The sequence below is a fragment of the Dreissena polymorpha genome, chromosome 4, assembly GCF_020536995.1.
Source record: "Dreissena polymorpha isolate Duluth1 chromosome 4, UMN_Dpol_1.0, whole genome shotgun sequence".
Lineage (NCBI taxonomy): Eukaryota > Metazoa > Mollusca > Bivalvia > Myida > Dreissenidae > Dreissena > Dreissena polymorpha.
In genome coordinates, this window is record NC_068358.1 from 19,603,658 (window position 1) to 19,618,025 (window position 14,368).

The following is a 14,368-nucleotide window of genomic DNA, read 5'->3' on the forward strand; positions in this document are numbered from 1 at the left end:
GTAATTATTTCAGAGTGTCCTATATAAAAACACTGACTGTGGATGATTAATATATATTGTTAGTTTTTTAGGAATTTTCAGGTACAAAGGTGATGCAAAACAATGATTTGGGGACTGTTATCATATTCAATGGAATTTTCAGAAAATATTCTGAATGGAATTTCCAGACCTGGTTTTGCACACAATTTTCAGAACTGGTTTTGGATGCAATTTTCAGACGAGGTTTTGCACATAATTTTCAGACCTGGTTATGCACACAATTTTCAGAACTGGTTTTGGATACTGTTTTCAGGCGTGGTTTAAATGGCAATTTCCAGAACTGGTTTTGACCGCACTTTTCAGAAGAGTCAGGAGCACAGAAATCGAGAATGGAACTTTGATCAGGGCGGAGTCCTAGAGCTACGCGGGGATGATGCAGTGCAGAGCAAGCAACGAGAACTGAGGGCCGAGAGGCAAAAAGATTACGAGAACTACAAGAACCAGGTACACATGTCACCTGCCATTGTCTACGACCCACACCGCGTTTTACTTCATTAATGCATGCTGTTGGGTGTTCTAATTATAATTCATTCAGGTGGCTGGCTGCACTGTCGCTGCTGTATTTCTTCATGTGTGTTTTAATTTACAGGGGAATTTCTTCTCTTGCCTATTTATTTGTCCATATGTCTCCAGTCTTTTTCATGGTCTGATACTCTGTGAGATATATTAGTTCTTTACTTTATACATTGAAAAGTGCATAGTATAAACATTTATCGTTATAAATAGTGTATATTTAATGTTAAGGAAGGCGTTAGACTTTTCAAGTGTAATAATAACAAATATATAATTTTACCCTCATGTTCAGACCAGCTTTTTTTTATATAATGTTAACTGGAATTTATTGTTAGGAACTAATAAATTACATTTATTTTTAAATGTTTGCTTATTGAAGGAAACACGGTATACTTATTATTTTTAAGTCATTTGAAATTTTTACCACTTCGTTGTCATCACTTTTGTCATAGTTTTCCTGTACATTCATTCACATGAGTTAGTCATTTACATGCAATTTGATGCACTGCACTATATACACCTGTTCAGTCACATCGCACTAATTTTGTCACTGCGCTCACTGTGGTTTGTCTTGCGAATATTTAGACGAGGTCGAAACAGAATCGCTCTTGGCCTGAGCCAAGTAGTGATCAACCTCTAATCACACGAGGAGCGTACGATGGACTTAAGTCACTTTACGACGACGAACGCAGGAAAGATCTGCGCATTTCTCTTGAACGCAAGCGTGAGGTAACAGATGCTTCCGAAAGCTTAACGCTCGGGCTTTATTCATTACCAGTATTCATAGTTCTAATATCAGAATTGTGTATTTACTTGTTTTTAACAGGTTTATGGTGTTGGTGTTTTGTTCTTTTTTGCTTGCTTTATGTTGTTTTTTGTTGATTTTGTAAATATCCTAAATTTGTCTGGTATTAACAGATATGTTTTTGCCCAAAAGGGAGGCATATTGTAATGGCATCGTCGGTCCTTCATTCAATTTTGTCTCGCTTATTGTGTGGACAATAATTCTAAGGAAGTATTGAAGGGATTCAAATGAAGCTTCAAATATGATTGAGGGCTTTAGGTGGAGTGAAGAATACGAAACTCATAACTCTGTCCTCAGCATTTATGGAGATATTACCCTTTGGTCATTTTTTTTTCTGTGGAGCATAAAACGCTTTGCTTTGCATTAAAGGTATTGAAAGTAAACTTTGAACTCTGATTTATGCCATTTAGAGGAAGTTCAGATTACAAGAACCACAACTCTTCTATTAGTATTTTTAAAGTTATTGCTCTTTGCTTATTTTTGTTATAGTCATCTATTGTATAGAACATAACGCTTCAAGTATTGAGGGTATTTAAATTAACCTTTATAATAAAAGAAAAAGTACAAGAATTGTTACTCTCTAATGTATTTACAGAGTTATTTCCCTATGTAACTTGTTTACATGCCAAGCATAAAGTCGTAAGTATTGAAAAGACAGAAATTAAACTTCATATGTTGAAAGAGTATATTTAGAGGAAGTGGGCCCGGGGTACAAGAAATTTATTTTTGAGTTATTGCCCTTGGTATATATATTTTGTGCATGCAAAACATGGATAAACAAAAATATTGATTAACAGTAAATGATGTGTACTAACAAAATGTTATCTGTTTTGCTCATTTGTATTCATTGAAGAAGCATGGCATTGATTCAGTAATTGAGCCACGTAACAAATAATGATTGATGTAGCAAATTTCTGATTAATTGTGTCTAGTTACATTAGTATTGTAATTAATACATCTGATATTCCAGTTTAATTGACTTTTCCATATAATAAGTTTTATATAATCTAATACATTTTTTTCATCTGTTTTTTATGATGAAATGTAGAATGGGCTTTTCTGTATCTTGATGGTTTGCATCCTTGTTTCATATCAGTTCGTTAAGTCTTATGACCATGCTTTTTAGATATGAAGGCCTCTAAGTCACTCTACTTTCAGCCTGTGTTTGCAGACAAAAAGTACCTTTTTTTATTATATTCTTTGCAGTGATATAAATATATAAGTTGGAAAAATCCTTTTTCACTCCCACAACTGGAATACTTTTTTGTGAAAAATAAAAAAAAACTTTAATAGGTATAAAATAAAATGAACATTACAGCTCAAAATCTTCATATTTCCAGAAAAAATACTAAAATTATGACTCACTAATCAGGATGACATACACTCAATACAATCTTTCAGTTTTAATTTTCTAAATCATCACATTTTGTGATATTTGTGCCAAAGAACCTGCCCGTTCGGGTCATGTCGGAGCCCATACGCCGCAAGTATGACTACCACAATCCCATGGTGGACGCCATGGGGAAGTATGAGAACCAGCGCAAACAGCTGCAGGCAGACTTGAGGCGTGACTGGCTCAAGCATCTCAGTCAGGTAGCGGAACGTAGCCACTCAGAGCATGACTAACCTAAATCTACCAGATCAGAGCATGCTTAACATAGCTCATACTTCAGTACAACACTGCTGTACAGATTGGAGCGTGATTAGTGATTAACGTAGATCACTTTGAAGTTATCATATTTCACGTGTAGAGACTTGGCTCAATATCCGTAGAAAAACCAGCAATCAGTAGAGATTTGGGGATGCTTAACATAGCTCAACAAGTCTTCAGTAGAGACGATGGCATGTTTAACATAGCTAACTCTGACATAAACAGTCTGCACTAGAGACTTGGGCTTGTTTTACATAGCTCAACCAGTCTTCAGTAGAGACGATGGCATGTTTAACATAGCTAACTCTGACATAAACAGTCTGCACTAGAGATTTGGGGATGCTTAACATAGCTCAACAAGTCTTCAGTAGAGACGATGGCATGTTTAACATAGTTAACTCTGACATAAACAGTCTGCACTAGAGACTTGGGCTTGTTTTACATAGCTCAACAAGTCTTCAGTAGAGACGATGGCATGTTTAACATAGTTAACTCTGACATAAACAGTCTGCACTAGAGACTTGGGCTTGTTTTACATAGCTCAACAAGTCTTCAGTAGAGACGATGGCATGTTTAACATAGCTAACTCTGACATTAAACAGTCTGCACTAGAGACTTGGGCTTGTTTTACATAGCTCAACCAGTCTTCAGTAGAGACGATGGCATGTTTAACATAGCTAACTCTGACATAAACAGTCTGCACTAGAGACTTGGGCTTGTTTTACATAGCTCAACAAGTCTTCAGTAGAGACGATTGGCATGTTTAACAATAGCTAACTCTGACATAAACAGTCTGCACTAGAGACTTGGGCTTGTTTTACATAGCTCAACCAGTCTTCAGTAGAGACGATGGCATGTTTAACATAGTTAACTCTGACATAAACAGTCTGCACTAGAGACTTGGGCTTGTTTTACATAGCTCAACCAGTCTTCAGTAGAGACGATGGCATGTTTAACATAGTTCACTCTGAAATAAACAGTCTGCTTTAGAGACTGGGGCTTGTTTAGCATAGCTCAGCCAGTTTTAAGTAGAGATCAAAGCGTGTTTGTCATAACTCAAGCAGTGTTCAGGAAATATCATGGTATGTTTAAAAGTAGTTCTGTCTTCTAGTGGCATATTAACTTCGTTCACTCTGATTTACCACTCTGCAGTAACAGGTGTGCTATAGAGTTCACATAATTATGGGGGCGTTGTTTTTTTCGGCGTAAGCTGTATTACGCCAGCTTTTCACCTTGACTTGACCTTTGTAAGTGTCCAATAATACTCAAATAAAATTTCCCGCGGCTAGGTACGAATGAATACACTTCATTTATTCCATTGGCTGATTTGAGTATAACACCAGAACATTGGAAACATATCCGCGTCTTTGTAACACTGTTTTACTGCATGAAACAATTTTATCTCTAATGAAAAGGCTCAATATATAGATCAGTTTTACAATCAACTTTCGACATAAATACAGTTTGTGCGTTCACCTTTTATTTTCAGAGAATTACCATCACAAAAGCGTTTATACTAAAGGCTATGTTGTCATATTTAGTACTTACTTGCATTGCATTTCAACTCGCGAGGTTTCGGGTCAATTCGCGGCCATTTGTGAAAGTCAGAGTTTATATACAGTTCATCACCGGAGTTCGCAGAAGGGGGTTGCGATCATTTTGTTACACCGGTCTTACTGACAATAACGTAGTGACTGTAATGCATTGCATTCCAATCCGCAAGGTATCAAGGTCAGTTTGCGGTCAGTTGCAGAAATCTTTATATAAACGCCGTCTCGTAAACTTTGTGCACTTGAAGTCTGTTTTGATCAGAAAGATACTAAATAAAGATATTCGGCGATATTATTGTGGTATGTCAATCATCGATTTTTAATATGGTTTCAAACATTTGCATGATAAGGACCAATTTTGATAAAATTAATTCGAAATATTTATCCATTTAGACCAGTTTATTAAGCTTGAGCACAATAATTCACTATACTATAATTATGCAATTAAATAAGATTCGAGTATTGCCGGCTGGACCTATATGCACTTGTTTATTTTCATGTTTCTTGTGTTTTTCTATTCTGTAAATATAGATATCTGAGTAATATATATCAATAAAGCAAATAAGCCACGAAATCTGGCGCAAACACCCCGTAATTGATTTGCTTATGATGTAGCTAAGAACTGCGCAGAAAAAGGCATCCGCTACTTTTTATCTCATAGGGATAACTTTTGATCGTTCATAAACATCGACACAATCAACGCCGTATATCTTTTTTAAAGATATTTCTTGTTTCATATCATTCTGGCATGTTGGCATGTTTGAAAGTTGCCCACACAACACTCCAGAATGACAAATATTCCCGCCAAAAATGAAAATATTTTTTTGGATGAATGTTTCTTCTTGACTTGACTCATATAGTATTGTGCATTAGCCAACATTTTAAATAGTATGATAATAATACCTTGTGTGTTCATGTTATGTAAAAATGCATGGCATTTGTGTGGTGGACATTTAACTTGACAAACATAACAAAGGATTTCCCAAAAAGGACATGGGAACCACATTGTTTAAGAAATGCACTGTGTCCTGGGAATGATTGGAATTAATGTGTTCTGTGTACCAACAAATAAATACATTTTGTTTAATGTTGAATTTATTTTATACAATAAATCAGTGAACATTAGAGAATGTTATGTAACCATGACAACTACAGAACCCTGCCCCTGTGACTGTGAGTCACACAGACCCCAACTATCACACGCCTCGCCTCAGCGGGAGAGGAGCGGCCCCTCATACACTCCATGGGGCTGTACGAGCTGGAAACCAAGCAGAAGATGAAAAGACGAGCTGCACAAGGACTTCCATGACTACCTGCACGACCAGGTACCCTGCTCCTACCAGCATAGGTCATGCATCAGTACTGCCCACATGACCCGTATACCGCCCTCCTCCTTCTTGGGTCATTACATTGTGCATGCATTATAAGTTAGGAACAAATGAAGGGATTCAGATGAGACTTCAATTTATCAATAGAGGGCATTAATTGATAGTACAAGAACCATAAGCAGGTCGCCGTGGTGTAATGGATATGGTGTCGTCTAGCGACCATGAGGTCACGGGTTTGATCCCTACCGTGGGAGCATTCTTTAGATCTCCCCCAAAGACACCCAAATTCTGGTTCTAGGCCCAGGAAACGGACTCGAGAGCGTTTATATAAGCCATTGGCCTGCGATGCAATCGAGTTAAAATAAAAAGGTTTAAACTAAGAACATAAGGATTTACAGAGTTATTGCCCTTGTGTCAATTTTCTTGAGCAGCGCATATCTCTATTAGGTAATTCAAATGAAGCTTGGTAAATTGATAGAGGACATTGAAACAATTGTGCAGAGTACAAGAACCCACCACTTTCTATACAGTATTTTTGGGAGTTATTGCCCTTGGCTAATTTTTGTATTGTTCATTGCTTGTGTGCTGCATAACTTAATAAGGAATGAAGGAATTCAAATAAAACAACTTGTTTAACTAATAAGGGCATTCAAGGAGAGTGCAAATTATTTATTTGAAAATTCATGTATTAAAATTATTTAAATACCAATTTCGCCATTACCATCTTCTTTACGATTGGCTTGATCATTAGCCTCACTATTCGCCCCCGAACACTGTGAGGGAGAACCTTATGCCCCATGAGGCATCCTCTGAGACCCCTCTAGTGCAGCACATGGGAGGATATGACACTACACGCAGGAAGTTTGTACTGCAGAGACACCAGGACTTGAAGGACTTCTCAGCAGAGGTAGCCATGTGGATTGGAAACTGATACAGCATGGACTGGCTCTAATAAACTTGTTACTAACATTGCATGGACCAGCTTAATGCAAGTTTGAAATAACAGCATAAAGACTGGTCTTCAATACAGCATGGATCAGCTAAATTAAAACTTGAAATGCTAGCATATAGACTGACCTCTAGTACAACATTTATTTGCTTGATTGAATATGGAAGAGATAGCATAAAGTACTGCATGGACTTGATTGATCGAAATGCTAGCACATTTACTTTTCACTAATACCGCATGGACGAGTTTGAAATGACATCAAACAGACTATGACCTCTCTTTATTGAAATACTAGCATATAGCCTAATCAATAACAAAGCATGTACCTACATGATTGAAATGCTAGCTTATAAACTGGTCAATAATCTACATGGATCCACTCTGTTGAAATTGAAATCGAAACATATAAATCTGTTTAATAATGCTTTTTGAAATTTTCTCATGTGTCACAAATAATTCATAATTCCACTTGATTGAATGTTGAAAAACTTGCAAGTAAAATATTTACTAATACAGTGTGGTCACATTTGATTGAAGTTTAAAATTTAAGAATTGGGTGATGTTGCTTTTCATCCTTACAGAATATGCATGCAATGAACACTGTTTACCAGTGTAACAGAGAACTGGTTACCAATGAAACACCAGTAATTCATTTCATACCTTACTAGTATACCTAGATAAGTTTGTGATGTTTGTGTTGTTCAACATTTTTCTATCAATAACTTTCAAAAAACAATGCAAAATAAACAGTCATTAAAATCAAATAATGGATTGTTGTTTCTTTTCTAATGTTTGTGTTGTTTAACATTGTTTCATCAATTATTTTCTAAAAATGATACAAAATAAACATTCATAAAAATCAAATAATGGATTCTTGTTTCTTTCCCTAAGAACTTCAATTATATAAACCCACATGTTTGAAACCAAGTACTGCAAATACTTGGTTTATGAATGGAAGCTTGAACAACTGGATTTTTTCATTTAAACCAGTCTCATCTTTGGAAAAAGATGCTGTTTTCTTCTTAAGATAAATATATTTGTGTGCTTGGGGTGTCTAGTTAAATGCGAATGAAGCTATTTGTTTACTTTGAGTGTATTGTTGAATATGAAAGAAGCTAGTTGTTGACATGGGTCTTGGTCTTGTCGCTCTCAGCATCAAAAGGACGCAAGTCCGGGCAAAGTACAAGACATGCCCCATGATGCCTCGGACGAGGTACCATTGGTCAGCTATATGGGACAGTATGACACCAAGAGACTTCAGTTCCGTAATGAACGCCATCAGGACTTCAAGCAGTTTTCCAATCAGGTTCTAGCATGGCTGTTGTTGCTGTTGTGGATGTGTTCATTCGGAATGTTTTATTTTGTGTTCTTTTAATTATTTTCCTTTAAAATGTTTTCATCATTTTAATTTTGTTTGTTTTGATTTTCAGGAATGTTTGACAGCTGAACAGTTTTTAAATACTTGTTTTTATTTTGCAGAGTTTTGATATGGTTGTATTTTTTTCCTGTTTTGAAGGATAACTCATAAACAACTCATAAACGTGTTCTGTTAATTGGTTTTGAATACCATGTTCTGACATGCACGATCTGTGATATGTTGTTCTTTTTACAGGAAACCGTTTCTGTAGTAGATAAGTTGCATGTTAAACCATGCTTATTTGTACCCACCAGCCAAAATGTACATAAGAAACCCTTATAGTTGTTGATAAGTTCCTTGTTAAACTATGTTGACAACTTTCTTCTTTCTCTGTCAATTCATAAACACTTGTTAACTATTTTAATATCGTTTGCCCCTCCATCTCCTCACACCTACACACTTCCTGGTTGATTCAGTGCAGCCTGCGTTTTGTTTATAGAGGCATAAACAGCTTCGCAACCCACACGATCATTTCGTGTTTCCCACTGTGGCAGTGGCGGAGAAGCCATTGGTGGCTCACATGGGTCGCGATGTTGAGCAGCGGCGCATCGACCTGCGAGCCGAACGTAAAAATGACTACCAGCAGTACCAGTTGCAGGTAGACGCCCACGAATGTAAGCCTTGCATGATTGGTCTGTAAAGGTCATGTGCCTGCTGCATGACTTATAATGATAGGACAGATGCTGCAACGTGACTGATGCTTGACTAATGATTGGAAAAATGTGGTTATGAGACTGCTGCATTACTAATTATTTGCCAGATGTAGTCATGTGACTTAATATATTGCATGACTAATGATTGACCATGTGATAGTGGCTTGGCTTCTGATTTGCTGGTTGTGGTAAGGTGACTGCTGCATAAAAAATGATTGGCTAAGTGTGGTCATGTGACTGTGTTTGCTGCATTACTTATGGTTTGCCATGTGACAGTGATTTGGGTACAGATTGGTTGAATGTAGTAATGCGCTTGCTGTTCTACTTATAATCAAGGTCAGATGATATCACGTGAATACCGCTTGACGGTTATATGTTTCATGACCAAAGCTGTGTTTATGGGATCAGACAGTAGTCGAGATTCGTTTTTTGTATTGTTTAATATCTTGTGCTTTTGTTGATATGGATTGTAAGTCATTTGCTTGATAGGAAACAATGCTGTTGATGATTTTAGTGTATGCATGATGTGTACATTAAATATAATACTAACCTATGCATGATTATCTTGTCATGTTATATTTGTAGTAAAATTTATGACCTTATATGTTTACACTATTCTTATTTCCATCTTGTATTCTGTTCTATGCATCTTAATAATGAAGATGTGCAGAACATTTAAGCTCAGTATAAATGTTGTAATTATTATTTTTCAATGTGACTTTGTTCTTCTCTTTCCCTGTGGCCTGGATGACAGTCTTCCATAAATCTTTATACTCTCAGCATAAGGAACTGAATAATTAATAAATGCATGTTGTTTTTTCAGAAACTGAATATCACCATGCTCCTAATCATTTTCTGTAGTTTGTTTTGAATGTCTTGTATTTTAGGACATGATATATTGCTCCTTCACAACTTTAACAATTTGGGAAGTGTTCTTGTTAAATATAGTTTTGTACGTTTAAATAGTTTTCTTTATGTTTGGGCTGTTATCAATTAACTGGCAATTTGTTTGTGTTTGCTGTTAGATTGTGTGATTTAAAATTTTGCTTTGTATAAGCTATATTTTATTTTTTGTATTATTTTCTCCCATTGTATGTGAATTGTGTTCTGTTCATATTTGTGACTAATATTGCAGTTACAACAGTTTTTCTGATCCCACTTTGATTTCTTCTTTTGTTAATTAAACTGCTCAGGATGCAGAACAACTAACATCTGTAGTCTAATTTACCTATCATACTAAATTATGCAAATTTGTATTATTATAATAAAACAATTTAAGCTTGACTGTGAATAACATTTAAGTAATTGAAATTATATGTGCTAGTTTGTTGTATTTAATGGCTGACTTAATGGCTGACTTCATTAAAATAAGAACTGTGACATGAATTAATGAGTAATATGCTATATGCATTAAGCAAAACACTAAACCATGACTCTTTTGCGCAGTTCTGTCAGTTGCAACCCTGTCTGCTTAACCTTTTACCCCAAAGATATGTATTTTGACGCATTTGTTGTCACTTTAAAGTTAAATTTAATTAAAGACTTTTCTTACTATGTTCAAGTTTTAAAGGCTTCATTTCCAACCCTTAGATGCTGATGAGAGGCAAACAGCATAAAACCTGAAGAGACTGCGAGTGAATCGCAGGCTGTTCTGATTTTATACTGATTGCAAAAGCCATTTTCACTTTGCTTCTGATGTGGAAAGGGTTAAAGGCACATAAGGTTTTGTGGTCTCATAAGCAAACATTATTACTGCTCATCAGATCATATGGATGCAGAGGCAAATCTTGTGCTGCACTCTGTGGATATTTTATTTTTAAGATCCATTTTCGCACGATGTGGGTCATGTAAAATAATTACTAACACAAAAGAAACAAGTGTGTTGCTGTCAATAACATTATATAAATTGTAAATTAATTGCTTGCATGTACTTTTATATAATAATTATGTCTAAAAAATTTTTTTTATCTAATTACATATAAGATATACTTGACTAATTACAAAGATATTTTTTTGATACTAAATGATAATTATATGATAATAAATGTATTGCTGATAATTTAATTGATTTATTTAATTATTAACAATTCATTACTATCCCTATTCAGACCATACAGCTCGCCAACTTAATAATAGACTGGATATTTGTGAACTATATTTGCATAAATTATATGCTTGACCAGTTTTCCATGTTCATACTTTATTTGTGTGCACATTTTTAAAATAAATGACACAATAACATTTATTTTGGAAGATTTTATGAAATCATTGTGTATCTTAAAGTTTATAACTATACAATACATTTTCTTCCCAAATTCAGTGTTTAATTGTGTTATTCTTCTTTCATTAATGATGCTATGACAGCATCAAGGATGCATGCCATTCACAAAATCTTATATTGTAGATGGATCGATGGATTGTTCTTAAGACACATCTGCGGTCCTTAATTATACAGGTTTTGGTCGTATAACAACTCATTTTGATTAAAATTAAATTTTACCATTTTTATCATAAAGGCAAGTGTAAGATTGGTGAGCTTTGTTCACCTACTACTGTAATTTGACACCCAGACTGTTTATGCCTTGCAGCAGAAGATCATGAATCCCCAGCGTCGCCATGACTTTGTGGACACTGCATCTGGTCCGTTCAATGGACTGTTCCAGGGACTGGGTGAGCACGGCACGGACAAGGAGACCTTGAACCAGCAGCGTCGCCAAGAGTACAATGACAAGCTCGACCAGGTACCCATATGAGACACGTTCTGAGAAAACTGGGCTTTATACATGTCCGCACAGGCTAATCAGGGACGGCACTTTCTGCTTTTATGGTATTTTTCGTTCAAATTAAAATTCTTTTAAACTTATACAGTATATGTCGAAAGTATCGTCTCTGATTAGCCGGTGCAAACTGCACAGGCTAATGTGGGATGACTTTTTATGCATTAGGCCGAGTTTTCCAGAAAAGGCCTTTAAAATACAGGAGCAGTAATGTTAATTGTAAACCCTTTTTCTTAGCTTGATTGCATGTAAAGCTTAAAGATTATATAGAATAATTAAGTCAATTTTTCGGAGAGAAGCAATACTTGAACCTTTAACCTACTGGTCAAAAGGAAGCCACAATATTCACTGCAACATTGAGACTTCTTACCGAGGCATTACAAGTTATCTCAATTAAATGCTTTTAACAAATTTATATTTATCATTGAACATCTGTTGAAACCATCTGTCTTGTAAAACCTGGTGTAACCCATGAGTCTTCATTTTTTTCTGTCATATTTAATGTAATGGCTCTTCTGATAATATCTTTCTAATATTTTATTAACTTTAGTTACTGATTTTTTTTGTTTGCTTTAGCTTCCATGTATGTTATTTATTGATCGCAATCAATAAAAAATATTATGTTGAATAAACCAAATACATCTTTTAATGTTCTTGCTTGACATGACATATTTTTCTGGGTTGAATTGCTCAAGAATGTAGTACCCTGCGTGACTCACGCCTGTTGTGTCTTGAAATAGCGGAAATATTTATTTGCTTTATTTGGTAAAGCGAAAAAAACATACTAATGAAAAAAAGACATATGAAATAATTGTTTTTTAGGGTTCAGTTTAATGACTGTAAGATAGGCAGGTGATTATAATATTGAGCAATTGAACCATTTCCATTGTTTTAACGTTCACAAGTCCAACGCTGTTTCTAGATTAAACTCGGACCTCACTGCTAATGTATCACAGCATTCATTTTCCGCACTATTTTTAAAACTCTAAATATTTAGATACCACTGCCACCTACCGTTTTTTTACATTCGTAATTTTTTTAGGGATTTTATCTCAACTGTTGGTAATAAATTGGCGTTTTTTGCAACTTTGTATTTGATTTTCGACAAGTGCCGCAATACAGTGAGGTCCCATGATATTGCACATAAACCTCATTACCTGACACTGGCCATCATGCACTAACAGTGTCTCGCTAAAACTGGTCTTAAGCCATATGCGGCAACCTTCGCTTCAGAGCAGCCTGATAAGGAGCTACCCTGTCTACTCATGAGACTAGGAAACCTTGCATGACTTTATATGGCGGACATGGTCGTTTCTGACAAGACTGGGTTATTGAGCACGCTCGACTGAAGTTATGCTTTCCGCATATGGCATAAGACCCATTTTTGCATGACACAGCTCATATAAAAAAAATATGATCTTTACAAAGGTATAGGAATATAGTTTCATCAATGAAGGAGTATCCATTTTAAAACACATTTGTTATATCATGGAATATTTTTATTATATGCTGAACAAATTCAATTATAAACTGGAATGTAGGACCAAGTCAAGTTAATATTTACGCAGATTTTAGGCTTGTCAGATAAATGTGTAACAGCTATAGCTTTTAAAACAGCTGCCTTCTGGAAAAACTGTGCTGAAAGAATTGGCATCCCAGATTAGCCTGTGCAGTATGCATAGGCTAATTATGGATGACACTTTCTGCATTTCTGGGATTTTTTGTTCAAAGGATGTCTCTTAAATGAGGTCTTAAACAATAGACTATTCCTGGATCACACTTAACCCTTTGCATGCTGGGAAATTTGTCGTCTGCTAAAATGTTGTCTGCTGAATTTCTAAAATTAGCATTTTCTTGGATTTTTTTCAAAGAATACTATAAGAGTAGCAAACAGTTTGGATCCTGATGAGAAACCACATTCTGTGGTGTCTCATCTGGATCCAAACTGTTTGCAAAGGCCTTCAAAATTCGGTTCCAGCACTGAAAGAGTAAATGCAAAATGATTCAGCTTAATATTCCCAGAGGAGTATTAGAGCAGTACCAGTTTCCAAGGCTTTTACCCCTTTCTTGTGTGCGCTAGAGCCCTTGAGAGCAGTACCAGTTTCCAAGGCTTGTACCCCTTTCTTGTGTGCGCTAGAGCCCTTGAGAGCAGTACCAGTTTCCAAGGCTTGTACCCCTTTCTTGTGTGCGCTAGAGCCCTTGAGAGCAGTACCAGTTTCCAAGGCTTGTACCCCTTTCTTGTGTGCGCTAGAGCCCTTGAGAGCAGTACCAGTTTCCAAGGCTTGTACCCCTTTCTTGTGTGCGCTAGAGCCCTTGAGAGCAGTACCAGTTTCCAAGGCTTGTACCCCTTTCTTGTGTGCGCTAGAGCCCTTGAGAGCAGTACCAGTTTCCAAGGCTTGTACCCCTTTCTTGTGTGCGCTAGAGCCCTTGAGAGCAGTACCAGTTTCCAAGGCTTGTACCCCTTTCTTGTGTGCGCTAGAGCCCTAGCTTGTGTGAATTTCTTGCAGCAATTTGGCAAGGACAAGCCTTCTGGACGGCCCAACTGGGTCAAGGAGCCCCTACCAAATGTAAGTCAGCTAGCTCCCTCACTGCATGTACATACCAGCATGTTGTGCTTGTGTGACCTGCCTTGCATGAGCAGTCATGAGCAATCTTAACTAAGCAAGACAGCTTCTTAAAAAACAAT

General features: G+C 36.3%; 1 protein-coding gene across 3 annotated transcripts in view; it reads left to right on the plus strand.

Annotated features, from left to right (window-relative positions):
* LOC127876240 (serine/arginine repetitive matrix protein 1-like) overlaps nucleotides 1–14,368 on the plus strand; it is an 84,892-nt gene extending 70,524 nt beyond the window's left edge. Inside the window, exons 16-21 of one of the 3 annotated variants that reach the window (XM_052421307.1) lie at nucleotides 343–483; nucleotides 1,138–1,281; nucleotides 7,989–8,141; nucleotides 8,692–8,850; nucleotides 11,494–11,646; nucleotides 14,190–14,368. In XM_052421307.1, the coding sequence (XP_052277267.1) occupies nucleotides 343–483; nucleotides 1,138–1,281; nucleotides 7,989–8,141; nucleotides 8,692–8,850; nucleotides 11,494–11,646; nucleotides 14,190–14,339 (900 nt within the window). In that variant the 3' untranslated portion in view covers nucleotides 14,340–14,368. The remainder of the gene's footprint in view (nucleotides 1–342; nucleotides 484–1,137; nucleotides 1,282–7,988; nucleotides 8,142–8,691; nucleotides 8,851–11,493; nucleotides 11,647–14,189) is intronic. The other 2 variants (XM_052421308.1, XM_052421309.1) reach the window with 2 other exon arrangements.